At 41.4% G+C, this 20,764-nt stretch overlaps 1 protein-coding gene across 1 annotated transcript in view; it reads left to right on the forward strand.

The window, feature by feature from the left end:
- The first annotated feature begins 11,010 nt into the window (after nucleotides 1-11,010).
- The window catches only part of ARID2 (AT-rich interaction domain 2), a 184,325-nt gene continuing 174,571 nt past the window's right edge, over nucleotides 11,011-20,764 (forward strand). Inside the window, exons 1-3 of the mRNA XM_079774640.1 lie at nucleotides 11,011-11,917; nucleotides 12,025-12,118; nucleotides 13,211-13,308. Of these exons, the coding sequence (XP_079630766.1) occupies nucleotides 11,826-11,917; nucleotides 12,025-12,118; nucleotides 13,211-13,308 (284 nt within the window). The 5' untranslated portion in view covers nucleotides 11,011-11,825. The remainder of the gene's footprint in view (nucleotides 11,918-12,024; nucleotides 12,119-13,210; nucleotides 13,309-20,764) is intronic.

Consider the following 20,764-nt stretch of genomic DNA (forward strand, 5'->3'; position numbering starts at 1 on the left):
CACATTTTCAGAAAATACGTGAAAAATAGAGCAAATTTGCAAATTCTTGGGAAAATATTTCTTGGGAAAATATTATAAAAATTAGAAGGGATTGGATTAAATGATTGGGGGAGAATAACAAATAGGATCGCTTTTCCAAACTACAGACTATTTGTGATTATAAATAATCCTATACAATAAAAGCCTAATATGCTAAGTGTCCGGTTGTCCATTCAACCAACCAAAGTGTAATATGTTAATGATATGGTAAGGCTGCTCAACCACTTGCTATGATGTGCACTGACCACCAGGGGGCAGTCGACTGGTCTACCAGTCGCTATGATGTGCACTGACCACCAGGGGGCAGGTGCTCCAACTGGTAGGTCAGTTTGCTGCTGGGGTCCGGCCGATCGGGACTGAGCGAGACAGGCCAGACTTGCCCTGGAGCCCTTCCGTGATCCCACCCTGGCTGGCCAACCTCCTGCATCCCTCCCCGGCCCTGATTATGCACTGGTGGGGTCCCTTGGCCTGGCCTGCGCCCTCTTGCAATGCAGGCTGAGGGAACCCCCACCCTCCCCCAGTGCATGAATTTCATGCACCGGGCCTCTAGTGGTTTATAAAGACTAAAAGAAATACATTAAAAATTAAAAACAGGTGATTTAAATAGGATTCTTTTACTAAAACTCTACTCTTGTGAATACAGATGGTTAAAAACAAGCATCTTAATCTGCCATACTCCATATTCCATTTAACATTCATCACCTTTCTGCCCTTTTATGAATTTTAAGTTTGTAACTGCCCTTCTCTCTTGATGATAGCTAATGGAATTTCAGTATTTAGGCACTTATAAATGTGGGTTAAATAATAATAATAAAAAAAATCCTAGCAAAATTAAAGGGGGAAAATGTACCTTCTTCCCTATAGCTGCTAAAAAGCAGACAGAATTCTATTCTGTATCATAGAACTGCCCCTGCAAATATTATTTCAAAAAAGTAGTCTTGTTGGAGAAATGGATTTCAGTGTTGCTATATCCTGTGAAAATAACTTTTATAGCCTGCAATTCTGATTGGTTGTCTGATATAATTTGTAGCCTTATTAATAATGTTTAATATATTCTGACTTCTGTTTTATTGCAAATTTATTTAAGCTGAGGGGAGAAATCATTGGTATATCCCCTTTCTTGCATATAAATGGTCACACACACATACATCTTTGATTATGTATGATATATTTAAAGAAAAAGTTTTGACTACCTCATCTTGTTTAAATAATAGTTGCTATGACCAAAACAAAACACGTCTGTATAATATTGAAGAGGGAACTGGTAGCTCAGAGAAAAAATAAATTGGTCTCTGGTATGCAGTCTGTTTTCAACACAAGGTAATAAAAAGTTTTGCTTTCTCCATATTCTGTCTAGGTGGCAGAAAGTGCTGTCCTCACCTGAGATTATACTTGTACTTCTTAGAAGTCATTAACTGACTGACTCTCATCAAGCTTTCTGTTAGTTCTTGCAGACAATTATAAAAACAATAAAGGTTCGTCACTTCTGGAGGAGCTAAAATATCTAATAGTCCTTACAGTTTCTTGAGCTGTGGCTATTAGAAAATGCTATTAATCTTACTAAACTAAGGCTGTGGTGATTTCTTGTTCAACAGGAATTGTTGCTCATATCTTTATTAACCAACTCATTTCCTCTTCTAACTCATTCAGGTGTTACTCTTTTTCAAGATCAGGCCACAAACTAAACTAAAAAATAGAATAAACAAAATCATCCCACTTCAGGAAGCCTTCAGTAAATATTTAATCTTATATATCAACAATTTTCAACCTTTTTCAGTTCACGGCCATATAAACTAATTACTAAAATTCTGTGGCACACTAAAAAAAATATATTTTTTGCTGATTTGACAAAAAACAGGTACAATTTTTGATTCATTTTGCAAAGTTCTTCTGTTTTGGATCTATGCTTAATGTTTAAGAAGATGAATATCCCATCCATCCAACAATTTATTATTAATTTTTGGTTTCTTCTAGACATGGTGTCAGCTTACAGATAGTTCCTGGTAATGCTGGGTCTATTTAGATAGCTAGTGGGCCTTCTGTTTTGACCTTGGCCTTCTAGTCAAGAAAATTCAACTTCACATTTCAAACATGTCCGAAACCTTCCAGTCCTATTCCAAGAAAATCCATCATGAAGCAACTAAAATCTACAGAAGATAGCACTTAACTTACGTGTCAATAGTAAGGTCTTGCCTCTGACTGCCTAGATTAGAATTTGTTTCCCTTAATTACAGTCCACCTTTTGCTTTCATGCTTTGAGGTTTGGCTTTGGTTACTTCTGAACTGGGTTCAAAGACTACAGAACTGTTTAGGCGGATTTACTGCTCTGAAATCTTTCTGTAAGGAACCTATTTAATTATTTTCCTCTTGGAAAAGATATCCTTACTTGAGACTTATCAGTCAATACAAGAGAAAGCAAGACTGTTGCTCTCTCATCAAAGAAGACTGGCAAATGACCACCACTAGAATGACAAGTGCATGACAATGAGCAAGCACTGTGAAGGTTGTTAATTGCTGCACTACCTTTCCTGAACTTTCTGGCTTTGTTATTGAGTCTTAATTATAAGGTAAGGAACATCTACTACTAAAGACTGAGTAAAACTAACTTTACTAAAAATAATGGACCTGTACATGGTTATTGCTATTATATCCTTTGCGGTGGTAACTCAAAAGATACATAACAATATATTCCTTAAATGTAGGTTTGTTCTCAATTACCACAAATACTAGTGAAGAAACTCCTATACCAGTGTCCTTTGCCTCAATATGTGCAATGTTTGGACAGCTGAAGATAAAAATCGCCCTTAATGTTCAAAATATGGCATTAGTTTGTCATGATAAAATTTGTGGGAAAATATGGAAATACCTGCCTTACAGTTAGCGGTTGATGTACCTGAATTCTTATACTGTGTTAATGGGAAGTGAACTGTACAAAAAAATGCTACCTGGCACTTTGATTCTGGGTGAAACCTCCAACTATAACATGTGACTTCAGGAAAGGACAGTAACTTGCAAAGACACACTCTTTTCATTTGTTGAGCTCATTTGAATAAACTTAATCTCTTATCTGGTGGCAGACATTTGGCCAGGCTTCGTATCTTCCTATACTTCCCAGGGGGAAATAGTCACATCTGTGAAGCACAATGGTTTAGGGAAATAACATTCCCAAGTGAGGTTATATGCAATCTCAGAGAGAAAAAACTATGAAAATAAAGTAACAGTAAGACGACTTCTCTATATCTGCTGAGGATAGCTATTGCACGAACATCCTATAAAATCATAGGCTCAGACTTCATCTTGGCTAGCAAAGAAAGGGTCTGTGCTCTCACTACTAAAGAACGATGCCCCTATGTTTCTGACAATTCAAGCTACTAGTATGTCAGAATTTGCCAACTTTCACCAGACTGAAAGCCGGGACCTATTTACAAGGGCTGGTAGCTCTTTATAAGACACTTAGCAGTTATAAAATTGTACAAAGTATTATTGTGAGGCAAAAAATGTTAGTCCATATGTAGCAGGGACTTTTATAAATATGTTATATAAGTTGTGGCCTTAGAAGATTAATTTCAAATAACTATCATTAAATTATTTGGTTGCTAAAGAAATAGTGCACATTGGCAAAGAAACCCTAAGAAGTGATAAGTGAGTTCCTGCACATTCTAATTTAAGATATATTGCTTAAGAAGACCCAGACCTCATATTTGAGCTCAGTTTTCCAGATAATTCCTTAAAGGCCTTTTATCTTATTCTACCATAGTTCTATTTTTATTTTCCTTATTTTCTGTCATTTCACTGATCAATGACTTCTGTTTAAATTTTTATATACTACTCTTTAAATAATAAATGACTTGGATAAATTTATGGTTTTATGCATATGTGCTTAGCAACTAACTATGATTCTGGAAATTGGATTTTATTAGCAAGACAGAAAGAATGTTAAATAGAAAAAGCACTAATTTGTAAGCCAGGAGGCATATTGTGAAATGTTTACCTTTTAAGAATGAGCTCAATGTATAACATATATTAAATGCATCAGCCTAATTATTGGAGTCTGAGTAAAACACATGTTTTCTCTCAAATATGCCCTTTCCCTTTGGTTCAGTTAATTTTAATGTTAATATATAAGTAAAACATGAACAGTTGCTAGCTTTCCCCCTCCTTCAAACAATGCATGGAATTGTGGATTTTAAATAACGATAATTATGCATATAAGAATCTACATATAAAAAAAGGGCACAGAAATAATTAATGTATTAATAATATCCACTGAGCAATTTTTAGGATGGAAGTAGTTAGCATTTTTTTTAAAAAAGCTATGCTGAACTGCAGTCTGATGTAGTATCCTTTAAGTTCCAATTATCATACACAGGGCCCACAAATAAGCTACAGGAACCTGTGGGATGAAGTAGCTCTGTCGACAGATCTATAAAAAAGCAAGGTCTGAGTCAATTCCTAGGTACATTCATCAGAAACTGCAGCAAAGAGCAGCAGAGCAAGTGAACACAAAGGAGAACAGGAAGATGGCAGTGTCTTGGACACACCATTAGAAACATTCTGATCAATGTCACCCATGAACAGGAAGTACACACAACTATGCACACAATGGAAATAGGTTCACATAAATCTTTAGGCATTCCCAATTAGTTGAAGAATTATATTTGGGATTTATTTTGAATAAACTTAAATCTCTTATCTGTACATTTTCAATAGAGGGAAAATTGAAAAATAGTTAAATGCAATTAATTAAACTTTATTTTAAAATCTATTGTAGTTCTTTAAAAACAGAAATAGATTGCTTGTTTGCTGTAATTCTTACAATTTGATGAACTCAAGTGGTATTCCTTAAAGTTTCAAGCCCAGAGGCCAACAACACATACAATAAAAAACACCACCTCAGGTGATCCTCGAAACTTGTATTTAACAAATAAAACTCCCTAGAAAAATGCAATAAACACATCTTGTTTCACAGGGTTAGTGAACTTCTTGAACACCATAAATAGACCACAAGTTGACTTATTTAGCTGGGAATATACTAATACTATTATTTCAAAAGTCTCTTCAGAAATTGACATTGAGAACAGGATAGGTGAGGAAGGAGAGTATCGCCGTGGGCACAAGCCCAGTCAGGACAGTGTGGTCTAGGTCTTACTACTATTATGGTGGCCCCAACTTTAATGGAGCAGGAAAACAACTGACATTAGCATACGGCAATGTAAAGGATAAATTTAGTTCAGAGGGAAAAGAGCAAATTCCTGCATACCCTTAAGAGAGGGAAGCTTCTTTTCAGTTTCCAGAGGAACAGGAGGATCATCATTTAACCCCTGATTAGCCTTGAGGAAATCTGTCTTTAAATGCAGTTAAAAGTAATAGACATTAATTAGAAGGGCCTAAGGTCATATTTATTTAGGTTATCAATAATCACTAATGGCTAACGGCTACTAATATTAGCATTGCTAAAAAGAGGGAAATTTGGTTATAAAAATGTAGCATAATACTCTTAAATTTTTCATCTTTATTTAAAATATCTGGAAGCATTGTAATTAACTGCAAAATATTGAGTTATTTTGTACCCCTAAAACACTGTTTATTAGTATTTTTCATGTACATTATCACACAAAGATTATTCTAGATTGGTTTTAATTTACTTCTACATACTACAAATTATGTCAAAGAACCATGGCACTTAAAAAAAAATTGTTGCCACTGAACCATTGGTTAGAATTTCCCTTAATGTACAGCAATAAGCATCAACAAATTACACTGGCCCTGGCTGACTTTTGATTTTTCAGAGAAAAACAAAAGTTGAATGAATTACTATTAAGTCAATACTACTCTAACTCGTGTAGTTAGGAAGAAAAAACTAAACATAGTTTTATGAAATCTAATTATTACATAGTTTTGCATTTTGGATTAATGCTTATTTTATTGTTTCCTCAACAAGACTGCCAACTCCTTAAAGCTTAACGTGTCTTTGGGGTTTAATTTTTTTAATAAATAGTAAAACACAATGTCAGAAGAGTTAATGTACTAAAAAATTGAAACAGAAAATCAAAATTCATGAATACAATTCCTGTTTGCTCAGTAGTATATTTTTTACATTCCCTGAACATTCCCTTGCCTTTTCCATAATTAAACAGTTAATTATTGAAATCAGATGTTTTGTGTATCTGAGTTTTCAAACAATGTGATTTAAATGCTGTTAATATTTTTACAGCACTTCAAATAACACTAACATTTTAACATTAATGTAGTGCTGTTTTACACATAATTATATTTGTCTGTATTCTAAACAGAATTTTGAATTTAACTCTGTTAAAGATTCTGCTTACGTATTAAAAATTAAGAGCCCTATAGTCTGAATATTTCATTATAATCTTTTAAAGCTAGCAGTTAAGAAAAATCTAGTACTGGAGTATAATTTCCTTCAATTTCTCCTCCCTCACCTTTTGCTCAAGGTAGGCATTCAATAAATACAGGGGTGGGCAAAAGTAAGTTTACAGTTGTAATACAAATAAATAACACAACAATTAATAATAAAAATAAGTGTTTCCTATTCAGGCTATCCTACTTATCAAAGTTATTAAGTACTATAAACAATCTATTAATCTACTATAAACTGTGATTATACTATAATGAGCACTTTTAGTTGGGGCCTACTTTTCTTTTCAGTGATCAAAAGAGATGAAATAAATACAAATGTAGCACCTTCAACTCATACCAATTTAAAACATTCAGGGTTAGATAACTGACCTAAACAATTGATGAGACCAGCTCCCAGTCAAAAGCACATTTGGGAATGCCTCTCCAAAGAATATTATAATTGGCTAAAATTTAACTTTTTAGTTATTAAATCTTATTAAAGTCTTTTTTTAAAAAAAACTGCACTGGATTTATGTACGAAACATAACCTCTAATATCTATCAAAAAACAAACAAACCAAAAACCTTTTCAGATGCTTTGGGGGCAAATCATCCAGAAAATTAGCCTACATTAAAAGAGTACAGCAGTAAAGACAGAGCTGCAAGTGTTCTTATCTTTCTTAAGATCATCTTTAAAGAAACACAAATTTAAGTTCTATAGCCTTGTCCAACCAATTCCTTTAAGCTTTATAGTAACCTAAAATCCAAATATTTCTCCAATGAACTGACATACCAATTCCTCAATTAACTTTTTTCAGCTGTTTTAATCATATACTTGACATGCTTGATTTGTAATTTGGCATAGTTTTCTTAAAGTTGACTTGAATAAGAAAATTTTAAACATTATAATTTCTTGGTTAGATAATATTAAAACTGATAAGGATCAGAGATTCATCTAAAGTAACAGAAACTTCTAATTATGGAGTTAGTATTAAAAATGGTTTGCGTTTTTCACATCAAAAAACTTTTGTCAACATTTCTCATCAGAACAGTAAGCTATACAAATTGAGTTTCAATAATTTTCACTGTAGGTAATTTTTACAGGACTATTTTCCCATTAATGTTTGAAAATTACGAAGTACATTTTATTTATGTCATCAAATTAGTTAAGAGAATATCTATTGTAAAACTGTGGGAAATTAACATTTCTTGCCCAGGATCCACCTGCTCTATGCTGCCCACTACAGGAACTGCAATACGTTATCATAAATGTAATACTCTCCATTAGGGTGACTTTCAGTGCAACCCTGGGTACTTGGGTGCTAAGATAAGGTATTCTTGCAAGAGATACAGACTGATTAGTGGTAACCAAATTTATTAAGTATAAAGAACATCAGCAGGAATAGACATGACCAGAAACTATCTTGGTAATTCACACACTTGGAGTAGCATCCAGGGTGCGGCAGGGGATGGGCATGGAGCTTAGTGATAGGCGCAGGCTGCAGACACACACAGTTCTGCATCAGAGAGGACGTATGAGGGTCAAAATCAACACAAACAAGACACTTAAAAAATAATATATAGGTCATATAAAAGTACAAATGATTGCTTCCACTCGGAAAAAAAAAACCATCTAAAGTAAATTATTCGTGTAATTAATGTTTCATCAGATGAATTTCCTTTTTCCTTAAACTATTACATACATTCCTTTTACAAGCAAATGCCGCTAATATTAAGCTTACTTTTGCCTTACATTTTTCTAGTCGTGGGGAAGTTGAACCATATAGTGATGTGATAATCATCAGGTTTTTTTTATTTATTTTTTCTTTGACGAGAGCATATCCAAAGTGTTATGAATTTAAATTCTATCCTTCGGACATACTTTAGGAATCCATTTTATAGATGCAGCTTCTTCTGCAGAAAGGGATTTTTTTTTTTCCCAGCGTCAATTCTCCAGGTACATATGTCACACATCTTAAATTTCAAAGAAAGGCGTTTAAACGTTAGCCTCACACTCCAGGTCTTCAGCCTTGGTACCTGAACTGAAAAGGAAAACACACTCCCGAACACGCAGGTGTGTAGACAAACAAACACACACTCATAGCAAGCCGTCAGTGGCTTAAAAGTGGTTACCTCCCCTCGGAAAATTAAAAAATAGAAAATGTCACTCCTCCATGCCGCCCTTCGAAGGAGAAAGAAGATAAATCACGTTTGCCCACTGCAGAGTGAGCTACCAGAACAGACTTTCCATCGTCTACCCCGAGACCATAACATACACCCCCTGGTCCCGAACCGGACGACTGGACCTTCACACACACTCCCAGGTCCCGAACCGGACGACTGGACCTTCACACACACTCCCGGGTCCCGAACCGCACGACTGGACCTTCACACACACTCCCAGGTCCCGAACCGGACGGCTGGAAGGTCCGTGTAGGAGCCCCCGTTCCACTTCGGCCCCGTCCACACCAGCCGAGGCCCGGTCCGCCCGCTCCCGGCTACGCGACTCCCGGCGACCGCGGTTCCCGGAGCGGGGACCTCCGGAGCCCCCAAAGCCCACGACTCCGACGAGGGGGTACCGACTGGGCCGTGAACGCTGCCATTTAAAAACCACCGAAAAGTCTCGCTGCCCCAGTGGCGCGGCAGCGAAGGCCGGTGCCGCTCCGCGTCGCCGGGTCCCGTCCCCTCGGCCAGGGCCCGGCGGCCCGGGCGACCCTGCGCGGCGTGGCGCTCAGCTCCCGGGAGCGTGGGAGAGCCGCCAGGAAGACGGCGCGGCGAGTCCCCGGAGAAGTCCACCGCAGCCTCGCCTTCTCCCCTCAGTTACAATTACCCGGAGGCTTCTGGCGTTTCCTTCGAGAAAATGGGAATTTCTTTCTTTTCTTTTTTTTTTTTTTAAGAGCGTAGAGGCTCTGGAAGGCGCTGACACGTTCCGTCGAATGAGATCCCCCTCGACTCCATCCCTTAAGCGGGCTTTCCAAACGCAGACGCATCCGCAGCGGAGGTTTTCCATGTTGACAGATCTCTCGCCTCCCACAAAATGGGGCCGAGGAGGCGGCCGCCGTCTCCTCGATGGGCGCCGCCATTTTGTGAGGCGGCGGCGGCGGCGGCCGAGCCTGGGGTGTGTGTAATGGTTGAATAGAATGACCCCCTCTAGGGAATCCCCGGCGCTGACGGTTACGTAAGGGGCGGCGCGCAAGGGCGGCGTTCAGGGAAGCCGCCCCGCCAGGCCGCGCGGCGCTGCGGCCCACGTCGCCGCCGCCCCTACAAGGACCGGTCCGGGGAAGGGACCGGCGGCCGGGCCCCCCCAGCCCCCACCCCGCCCCCCTCCCACCCCGCCCCGGGCCGCTGTCTCCACTCCCCCGGCCGGGTCCCCGCCCCTCAGCGCCTGGCGAGACGGTCACTGGCCCTCGGGCGTCGGGAACCTCCTAGCCACAGCCTTCTCCCGACCCCACGGAAGAGACAAACTTTCCTTGGGAAATAAAGCCGTTTCCTCGAGTGAGCGCCGGGAGCAGGCTGGGCTCCATCACGTCATTCCTTTCAACACCAGAGACAGGTCCCCAGTGGAACCCCCACCGGGAACCGCCGCCCATCCACAGACACGGACGGGCCTGTGACCTTGGGTGGGTGGGTGACTTTGCCCGCAGCGGCCGTCACTAAAATGGGAACAACGACGACCCTTCCCACAGGGGGGACGCTTCTGTGAACGTGGGTAGCCGAGGGTCGAGTCCCAACACCCCTTGTAAATGCAAACTTAGTGCTTGTTGAGATGTTGGGGCTCTCCCGGAAGCAGCCCCCCGTTTTTGTTTACCTTCAAAAATACTTAAGACGGGGATCACCTTGAAGACATCCGAGAGAAAGCAAGGAAAACCAAGGTTGGATTCAGTATTTACTTTAAGCGCATCTATCTTTCATATTCCTTAGTATAAATACATAAACGTTAATTATTGTCCAAGTTCAAAAGATTGCTTCCCAACCAGCTTAATTACCGTTTGCCTAACTCAGCACGGCATCGTCGAGGTGGATGCGTGGAGCCAACCCAAAGGCAGGACGAATCAAGCGCATTCCTCTCTGGCCACGGCGCTAGGGCCGCTCACCCCGGGTGTAATGTCTAGTTTGCTAAAGTTGGTGGGTAATTCGGGGGAAATGTGCTAACCATCCCCCCAAAATACTAGCACAAGGCTTAAAAAAGAAAAAAGAAAAAGCCGATTCCTTTAGACCTTGGGAAAAAAAAAAGGGTAACAACTTGACTTTATTCCAATCTGTGAATGATGCGGAGCTTGCGGAGCTGCCCCGGCGCCTCGCTCTCCTCCCCAGCGCCCCACGGGCTGCGGGGCGGGCCGGGGGCGCCTGGCGGCCCTCCCAGCAGCCGGGCTGGGGAGCCAACGTCGCCTCCACCCCCAACCCGGGAACAGCCGGTAGTGGCCGTTTCCCCGCGCCGCCCCCCTTTCCGCCGGCTTTGTGTGCGTGTGAAATGTGCGGCACATTGCAGATGAACCCTAAACCCGGCGAGCCGAGTCTATTGTTCCCCGCGAGGAGCTGCCGGGGCGGTGCGGAGCCGGGCGCAGTGCCGCGGCCGGCCCTCGGGGGGCGCTGTGCGGCGCAGCTGCCGGCCGTGGCGGCGGCGGCGGCGGCGAGGAAGGCTGACGGGGAGGGAAGCGGGCGGGCGGCGGCGGCGGCGCGGAGCAGCTGGGCTGCCGCTGCCGGTGCCTTCAGCTCCGGACGCCCCGGCCGAGGCGGCCGAGGCCGCGCGTGAATGTGTGCGAGGGCCCCGCGAAGCCGCGGCCGGAACACACGCTGTCACCCCGCTTTTCACAAACCACCACACAGACCTCCCCCTCCCCACCCCCAGCCCCGCCTGCCCCAGCCCCGCCGCCGCCGCCGCCGCCGAAACTCCCGGGCCGCCAGCCTCCCGACCCTCACCGTCCGCTCGCCTATCCCCTCGCCCGCCCGCCCGCCCGCCCGCCCGCGCGCCCCCGGCAGCAGCACCATGTTGAATCGCGGCCCCAGGCCGAGCCGCCCGAGCCGGCGGCGCTGAGAGGCGGGCGAGAGCGGGCCGCGGGGAGGGAGGGAAGGCAGGGGTGGGGGCCGCGCTCGCCCCGCCGCTTCGCGCCGATCCGGCAGTCGCCTGCCCCTCTAGTTTCGCTCCGATTTCTTTAAACTTTTTTAGAAATTCCCCTCCCTCCTTCCCTCCGGTCCCCCAGGCCTCTCGCTCCCTCCTTCCCCTCCTCCTCCTCCTCCTCCCCCTCCCTCCTCCCTCCCTGCGCCGCCGCCGCCGCCGCCGCCGCCGCCGCCACCGCCGGCCCATGACTGCGCCCCGCCGCCGCCGGCCGAGGAATGGGCTCCGGGCTCTGGTAGGAAGCGCGGGGAGCGGGGGGCGCTTTTAAAACACCGATCTGGGTTTTTTTTAAAACCTCCTTTGAAAAAATAATGGCAAACTCGACGGGGAAGGCGCCTCCGGACGAGCGGAGAAAGGGACTCGCTTTCCTGGACGAGCTGCGGCAGTTCCACCACAGCCGAGGGTGAGAGCAGAACCGGGGGGGCAGCGCCGGGCGAGCCGGGGCGAACGGGGCTCCCGGCCGGGCGCGGGGTCCCGGCTGACAAGTGCGGGGCTTCCTCTCTCCCACAGGTCGCCTTTTAAGAAAATCCCCGCGGTGGGTGGGAAGGAGCTGGATCTGCACGGTCTCTACACCAGAGTCACTACTTTAGGCGGATTCGCGAAGGTGAGTGGAAGTTTTAATTTGTATTTCCCTCTCGCTGGCCTCCTCCAAAAAGTCTCCTTTGACCCCGGAGTGGGCGCTCGGGGCCGGGGGGGCCCGCCCGCGGGGGCCCGAGGCGTCCTTTTCGCTCGCAGCCGGCGGCTCGGAGGCGGACGGCGGCGGGGCTGTTTTCGGCCTGGTGGCTGGCGTGCGCGCGGCGGGCGCGGGGCCGGGGCGGGCGGGCGGGCGGGCGGCCCGGCGCCGGCTCGCGCCCTGCCCGCTGCCTGGCCGGCCCGCGGGGTCTGAGCGCCGTGGCGGGGAGCGCGGGCGTGCGGGGTGCCCGGCGGAGCCCCGCGCCCGCCCCGTGCCCGCCCGCCGGCCGCCGCCGCCGCCGCCGCCGCTCTAGCACAGGCGGAGACACAGGCACACACAGACTCTGAGAGCAGTTTTCGTGCAACTCAAAATTAGCGCGGGCAGGTTTCACATCGATAATCGGCTGCGGAACGGTCCCGGCGGCCGGGGGCACGGCCTCGGCCCCGTCGCCCTGGGTTTATACGGCTAACAAAAGAAACCAGGACCTGTCTCCAAATAGCCATCTTAGGCTTCAAGGCTAGGCAGAAGCTGTAGGCCTCAACGAAGGGCCTATGGAGATGGATAGATCTGGGAGAGGGAGCGGAATCGGCCCCGGCCCCGGCCCCCCCAGACCCCGCGGACGTCGCTGTCCGGAACACTATTGATCCTTTTGAACTTTTTTCTTTTTCTTTCTTTTTCTTTTTTTTTTTTTTTCTTTTGGTGTAAACGGACCGCGTTGAGATTTAAAAGGGGGCGACAGCGGGACTTGCGATTGGTTATTGTCCGGGCTTCAAAAACAAAACAAACCCACCAGACCCCCACTCCCACTCCCCCCCACAAAACAAGTGCGGTGAAATACGGGGCTCTCGGGGGAGACCTGGGGTTCAGGCTGTCTTTGCTTGGTAACTCGTGAGGGTCGATCTGGAACACCCATTGATGCCCGGGTATCTACAGATCTCTGTAGAATGGGTATTTATTTCATAGTTAGGTTAGAGTTCTCTTGGATTGTGTATTTTCAGACAAGTGTGGTTGTGTTTTTAACAGGTTTCTGAGAAGAATCAGTGGGGAGAAATTGTTGAAGAGTTCAACTTTCCCAGAAGTTGTTCTAACGCTGCCTTTGCTTTAAAACAGTATTACTTGCGGTGAGTGGTACTGACTCTTGAACAGTATTTGGAAATAAGGGACTTATGGGGAGATTTGTTTTTAGAAATAAAAAATAGCGCGCGCTCGTGCGCTCGCGCGAACACACACACACACACAACACACACACACACACACACACACACACAACAAACAACAAACCTTGCACACCAGTTTCTAAACTCATGTTAATTTTAGTCTGGGAAACATTAAATATCCACAAAGTGAGGTTTTAGGATGGTGGGAGCTTTCCTCACCTCTTGTAGGATTGTTTACATTTTTTATACAGAATCCTTACAGGTGACACCCCACCTCCATCTTGACAAACATTCTTTTGTGACATTGTTATTGATTGCTTGATATCCAAAGAGGGGCAGAAAGGTGATGTTTAGTAAAAGAGTTAAGATAGTTAATGAAACTTTGTATCCCTTGGGAAAATTTTTTCTTTGTTTTGGGAACTTCTTTGTCTTTTTAAATTCTGACTTTAAGATTTTTATAAAATGAAATCTCTTGTGTGGAACCTTGACACGGAGTAGTTTTTCAGTGCAATATTTCTACATAGCATAACATGCTGGCGCCTGAGGTGACCAGGATTGATTTTTTTTTTTAATATCAAGTCAATTAACACTCAAAAGGATTATTATATAGTTAGGAGAATTAGGGATACTATGAAAGGAAATGCTTTGATTTGGATTTTTCTTTCATTCTCCCCTTTATTTTGACTTTATTTGACAAAGTAAATATCTTATTCAGTTGGTATGTGATAAGTTTAGATGGTATATTTTGTGATTCGGCTTTGTTTTTCTTCTGCCAGTTGTTTCCTAGAAATATTTTTATATTGTAACTTATTATGAGGTCCTCTTTTATTTTTAATGTTTACTTGGCCATAGAGGGTCCTTAGTTGGTGGTGGTTATTTAAAACTAAAATATTGTTCTTTATATTTATTACTTTGTAATAATGAGATTATAGGATGGCCTTTTTAAAATAATGTGGCTTCTGCATAATTTGAGCTTGGCATTCATTATTGCTCCAAATGTAATAGCCCAGTGTGGATAGTCTGTGTTATGTTTAGCATTCTGAAATAGGAATGTTGTAATTACACAGGTGTACTTCTATTGGCTATCATAGATTGACTTAAGGCTTGAAGCTGAAGAGTTCACAGAACTTTGTGGGTAGTTACTGAGCTATACAGAAGTCTAGAAAATAATTAAATATGGTTAGTTGTTATCTACTGTGTATCTGATGTGTGTTAGAGTACATTTTTAGATAAAGGACTAAAACTGAAAGCAAAATAGAACAAAATTAACCTCCTAAACATTGCTTTGATAATATGGTAAGTTGATACTTTTATACTTAGAGTGATATTCACTTGCTCATTTTCATTTGTAATATTGAGAGAAATACTCTTAATACATGCCCTGGCTTTCTGCTAATCAGTTTGAACCATTTGGATTTTAGACTGTTTACACATTTAAAGTTATGCCTGATACTTACTGAGTTGATTGATTGATTGAACTTTAATATCCATAAGGTACTATATGATATATATGGTTCATAAGATGTGTTTTTTCTGAATTTACATTCATTCTAACAGAGTTTTAGACTTTCAGTTTTTTACAAGTTACATACATATTGTTTTTCCAGTTTTAATTTCTATCTTGAGATCACATCCACTGGTTATACTTATAGGTGCTATTTTTAACTATGTAGTTTCAAGGTTTGCAACTTTTTACATTGTTCTCAGATCAATTTGAGCTTTATGTTCTTATTAGAAGCTGCTTTTTGATCTGTGTCTTTAGCTAAACTTGTTTTCCTCCATATGTCACCCTCTAGGTTTGTTTTTGTAGAGTTGTAGCTAGGCTACTAGGAAAAAGGTTGAGCATTTGTTTTGGAAAATAAAAGCATGTGAAGATTTGCGTGGTTTCTAAAGAAATACAATAGAAATACATTGGTCAAAAATTGGGTACTACCAAACTTGATTTTTTTTCATAGTGGTGTAATATTGCAATGTAGAGGACATGTATTATGCTGGATTTTACACCTTCCTCTGAAAATCTTAACTGGCAGACAGGATGTTAAGCTTTCACAGTGATTCTGTTACTTAACCATAAAAGTGCCTCTTCATAATAAGAAATAGTAATCAAGTAACTTTGTAAGTTTCCTCTTTCATATATCAAATTGAATGTCATAGTTTCTGATGAGCAGATAATGTGTTTTATAAATCATAGGTGGAATAATTTGACCTATTGTAAGACTGTCCTTACATGTGGTAGTTCTCATTTACTCTACAAGTGTAATATTTGCTGACATTGCTCTGTTATTTTATTACTAGAGGCACGGTGCACAGATTCATGCACCGGTGGGGTCCCTCGGCCTGCCCTGCACCCTCTTGTAATTCAGGATCCCTTGGGGGATGTTGGACTGCTGGTTTCGGCCCGATCCCCACAGGCCAGGCCAAGGGACCCCACCGGTGCACGAATCGTGCTCTGGGCCTCTAGTATGCATATGAGATCTTTGGTTAATCTCTTCCCGCCCTCCCCCCTACTCCCTTCCCTCTGAGATTCATCAGTCTGTTCCATGTTTCCATGCCTGTGCGTTGAGTATCTGCCCGCTGGTGGTCAGTGCTCATCAGAGCTATTGGTCGAATGGTTGCTTAGGCTTTTATATATATAGATTAATTGGAGAATGGCTGTTAGCCTAGTATTTTATGATATATCTTCCATGATATTACAGACGTTTAGATAAGTAAGATCAAACTAGCATGCTGGCCATGTATATATTCTAACATTTTAAAGTTTGTTTTGATACAAACATACACAGTCATTAAATATAGAGACTTGAATTTAGTGATCTGCCAAAAGTTAGCTTGATTGTATCAAACATGTAGATCGTCTACAAAGATTTCTCAAAGTCTAAAATTGAAATGATTATTTGTTTCAACGTTGGCATTTTATTTTAAAAATGTGTTTACTGATGTGTAAAAGTACTCTTTAAAAATTGATTATTAATCATCCATGATGTCTACATATTTTGTTTGTACTTCGTTCCTTTCTTGGCATGTACACCTCAATATATTCCACAAAAGCTTATTATTAGGTTATCCCTAAAGTGTAAATGCATAAGGTATAATTTCACAGTAGAGGACATGTATTATATTTCATAAATGGAGAAATTAAAGTGCAAAAAAAATCAAAATGGCATTGGGGCATTGATTAATTGGAAAGAAAAATTGTATTCCTTACATGTATTTAGTAATGTTTAATCTGTCTATTATGAATTCACTTTGTTAGTCACAAATTATTTTAAGAAATTAAAATATAATTGGAAATTACATATGGTTAAACTTATGCCCAAGTGTATCTAAACCCATTGTGTTCCTTATTTATTCTGTGAATTTTTGTTGTTGTTGTTCTGTTTTGGTATTTAGGTTTGGGGTAAAAATATTATTCTTATTTCCATTAAGAATTTGAAGCCTTGGTATGAAGATTTAGGTAAATACTTCAAATACTTACTTGAAGAATTTTGTTTAACCTACTGACTCCAATAGTACAGCTATAGTCAAGGCTAACTTGATGTTTCCATTATAAAACTTGATTTTTTGAAAGGAAGTAAAATATCGTAGACATTAAAAACTTATTGTACAAATTTACATGTTACTGGTTTTCTTATAACAGTAAATGATTTTTTTAATCAATTTTATTTCTTTCCCCAGTCTCTTTCAGTATATTTTTAATGATTTCAGAGAGGAAGGGAGAGGGAGAGAGAGATAGAAACATAAATGATGAAAATCATTTATTGGATGCCTCATGCACACCCTCTACTGGGGATCTAGCTTGTAACCTAGGCATGTGCCCTGACCCAGAATCAAACTGTGACCTCCTGGTTCAGAGGTCGATGCTCAACCACTGAACCATGCCAGTTGGGCATATTAAATGATTTTTTTTTTTTTTTTACTCATACCTACCTTTAGAATAGTCAGAAACTTAATTGTAGAATTCCACCCACCATAGTGAATTTTCATTTGCACTGTAAGTTTATTCTGTTTCCCTTGGTTGATAAAGCCCTTCCTAAGTTATACCAATAGAGGTTACATTTATTAGTTAAATAGATGGATGCACTCATGTGTTCTGTGGTTAGTGTTCACCATGTAGATCACTTCTTTTAAGAGAAAACCTTTTATGAATTATTTGAGGTTAATTGAAAGAATGCTTCAAGATTGTGATAAATATGCAAATGAAGTAATACATTGAGTTTGTGAGTTGATAAAATTTATAAACAGATTGCTCTCCTTATTCAAGGAAGGAAAATAAAAATAATATGGAGACTGGAAGAACAACTGTATCTAAATAAATTATTCATATATGTATTTAAATTTAATTTTTTACACTGTATCCTTTCATTTTGAGCAAATTTGATTTTGATATCTCCTGATATTCTGTTATACTTTAAAGGGCATGCAGATTTGTTCAAAGGAAGAATAGAAAGTGGAGAAAGTTGACTTATCAGAGCTCAGCTAGGTTAGTGTTGTGTCTTACTATATTTTAAGCAGCTTAAATTTGCCCTAAAGAAGAAACAAATCTCTTTCCAAGATAGATAGTTTACTAAAGATAAAAATTTCACTGAAGATTCAAACTAAGAACTCTTAACTCTCAAAAGTGTTTATATGCTTTTTTTGCATTTATGCTTTCTGCCTCAGATGTTAACTAAAAAAGTCTATTTCTAAATAGGAGTACTCTTTTATAATGCCACCTCTACTCTGTTATGGATTCAGTATTCTCATAGTTGGTCGTGTGTGACATCCACTGTAACTTTGATGGACAAGTATATTTCTTCTGTGACTCTTACATTCCCAAACTGAATGATATTAGAAGTTGGAAAGGAAGGAAAAACATAAATTTTAATTCATTGGAATTTAGGTGCATTAGTCAGCAAACAAGTATTCAATACATATTTGTAGGTAAAGTAGAGTACTTATTATTACTTGGTAAAGGCTGCTTATTGCTTATTTTTCAGAGTGGTATAGACCCTATTAAGGTTTACTGGTAAAAATAGGGTTTGTTGGAATTGGGAATTAGAGAGACATATGGGGCAGGGTTGATCTGCCACTACCATCATCACCACATTCTTTATTATTCAGGATCAATTAGAGTAGAAATTCCCAATTTGTGTTGTATTGAAAACTCGTTTTCCTGAAATGTCATTATGTTTCCTTGAAAAAAGCCAAATGAATTTGAGCAATAAAGCTAAACTTGGTTACTGTATTGCAGGACTTCTTAGACACTTTCGTTTGTTAGTATGCATTGTAGAACTGTTGACAATTTGGACAAACACTACCTCCCTACCCCTACCCATTGTAAATGGCAGGGGTCCTCAGACTTTTTAAACAGGGGGCCAGTTCACTGTCCCTCAGACCGTTGGAGGGCCGGACTATAGTTTAAAAAAAAACTATGAACAAATTCCTATGCACACTGCACATATCTTATTTTGAAGTAAAAAAACAAAACGGCAAAAACACCCGCATGTGGCCCGCGGGCCTTAGTTTGAGGACGCCTGGTAAATGGTGTTTCCCAAACACCTACCACACATCACCAGAGTGTGGTGTGAAACCCTATGTTTGAGGAATGCCTACTGAGTTCTGTGGATACGGTTTGGGAAATATAACAATACTTTCTCTAATGGGTAAACCATAATTTGATGAAAACATGTGACCATGATTAAGATTTTTAAAAAATTTATTAATTTGAGAGAGAGAAAGAGAGAAACGTCAGTTTATTGTTCACTTAATTATGCTTTCATTGATTGCCTTTTGTATGCCCTGACTGGAGATTGAACCCGCAACCTTGGCGTATCTGGACAATGCTCTAACCAAATTTTACATTATAAAATTTATTAAAATAAAATTTATTAAATAAAACTTTTGAGGGACCTGGAATAAATAGTTGATTTAGAGTAAATGGTCACTTATTCAGGTTATCTATGAATTTCATTAAACTTTCCAAGAATTATGTTATTAAAAATAGAGTCTAATATGTATTTTTCTGTTTCAAAACAAATTTCACTTGTGCTTGGATACTTTTTGCATATTATGTTGTAAATTGGAAATTAATGCCTTTCTATAAGATACTAGAGGCCCAGTGCACGAAATTTGTGCAGGGGGTAGGGGGTCCCTCAGCCCGGCCTGCACCCACGGGGATCGGGCTAAACTGGCAGTCGGACATCCCCCTCGCAATCCGGGATGCTTTTCATACGGGTGAAAGGCATCTTGCTGTTGTATGGGCAGCTACATTTTTTTGTCCTCATTATGAAAAGTAGTACATAACATGATCCTTCTGAGGCAGTAGTACCATTTTCCCCATCTTATGGGTGGAAAAACTGAAGCAGAGAGAAGTTAAGTAATTGGCTTTGTTACACAGTTATAAGTGTCAGAATCAGGGCTGACCACAAAATGTGCAAGCCAGAGTCCATGCATGTCATTGCTGCATTATCCTATTTTTTCAGTGTAGAGTAGCCTTGCCAGGTTTTAATTTTTAAATCTAAGAGACTGTTCCCAATATATAGGGTATGGTCCCTAGGCCTGGCCAGTGATCAGGGCCGATCTTCGGGGCGACCAGCGGGTGGGGTGATGGGTGGGCCGGGTGATACCTCTCCCCCCTCCCCCCGCTGGCATCCACCTTGGCTGGCAGCCTGGCACTGCCCACTGGCTGGCGCCGCCCCCCCGTCACTGCCACCTGTCGCCTCTGCCCCCTGGTGGTCAGTGTGCGTCATAGCGATGGGTTGTTCTGCCCTTTGGTCGATTTGCATATTAGGGTTTACCCTGTTGATGAAATACATTGCAATAACAGCTTCACATTCTGAATTGTTGACCAAAAATGGCAAGTCCATAAATTCTATTACTGTCTAAGTCAGTGTTTGCAGGTTCTTCCTCATCTTACGGAAAGAATTTTCTAGTGGGGCTGAATCTGTTGTTTTGTCTGTTTTATCTCATTAGTTCCTTTTCCTTTTCCCATTATGCCATTGATTTGTTGAAGTAATGGCTCTTTTGTCCTTTAGAATGTCCCAAATTCTGGATTTGGTTGATCCCTTCCTCCTAGTGTCAATTAACCCGTTCCTCTATGCCCTGTATTTATTTCCTGAAAACTGTTAGTTAGATCTAAAGGTTGATAACATTCAAGTTCAATATTTTAGGTATTCCTAATAGGTAGTGCTGTGTTTTTTAGATCATGAGGTGTATAACGTTTAGTTGTCCTGCTTTAGTGGTGCAAAGATTGATCAGTAGTTTTAGATATTAATACTCAGAAACACTGTATTTTTAAAATGTGGTCCCCAGGTGATTCTTAAGTATGCTGAAGTTTGAAAACAGCTGATCTAAGTATTGTAATGAAACCAATTTAGTTGCTGAGATAACTGGTTTAACTTGGCATCAACATGTTGGCCAAGGCTACATCCAGAACAAAACT

The sequence above is a fragment of the Cnephaeus nilssonii genome (genome assembly GCF_951640355.1).
Source record: "Cnephaeus nilssonii genome assembly, chromosome: 6".
Taxonomy (NCBI): domain Eukaryota; kingdom Metazoa; phylum Chordata; class Mammalia; order Chiroptera; family Vespertilionidae; genus Cnephaeus; species Cnephaeus nilssonii.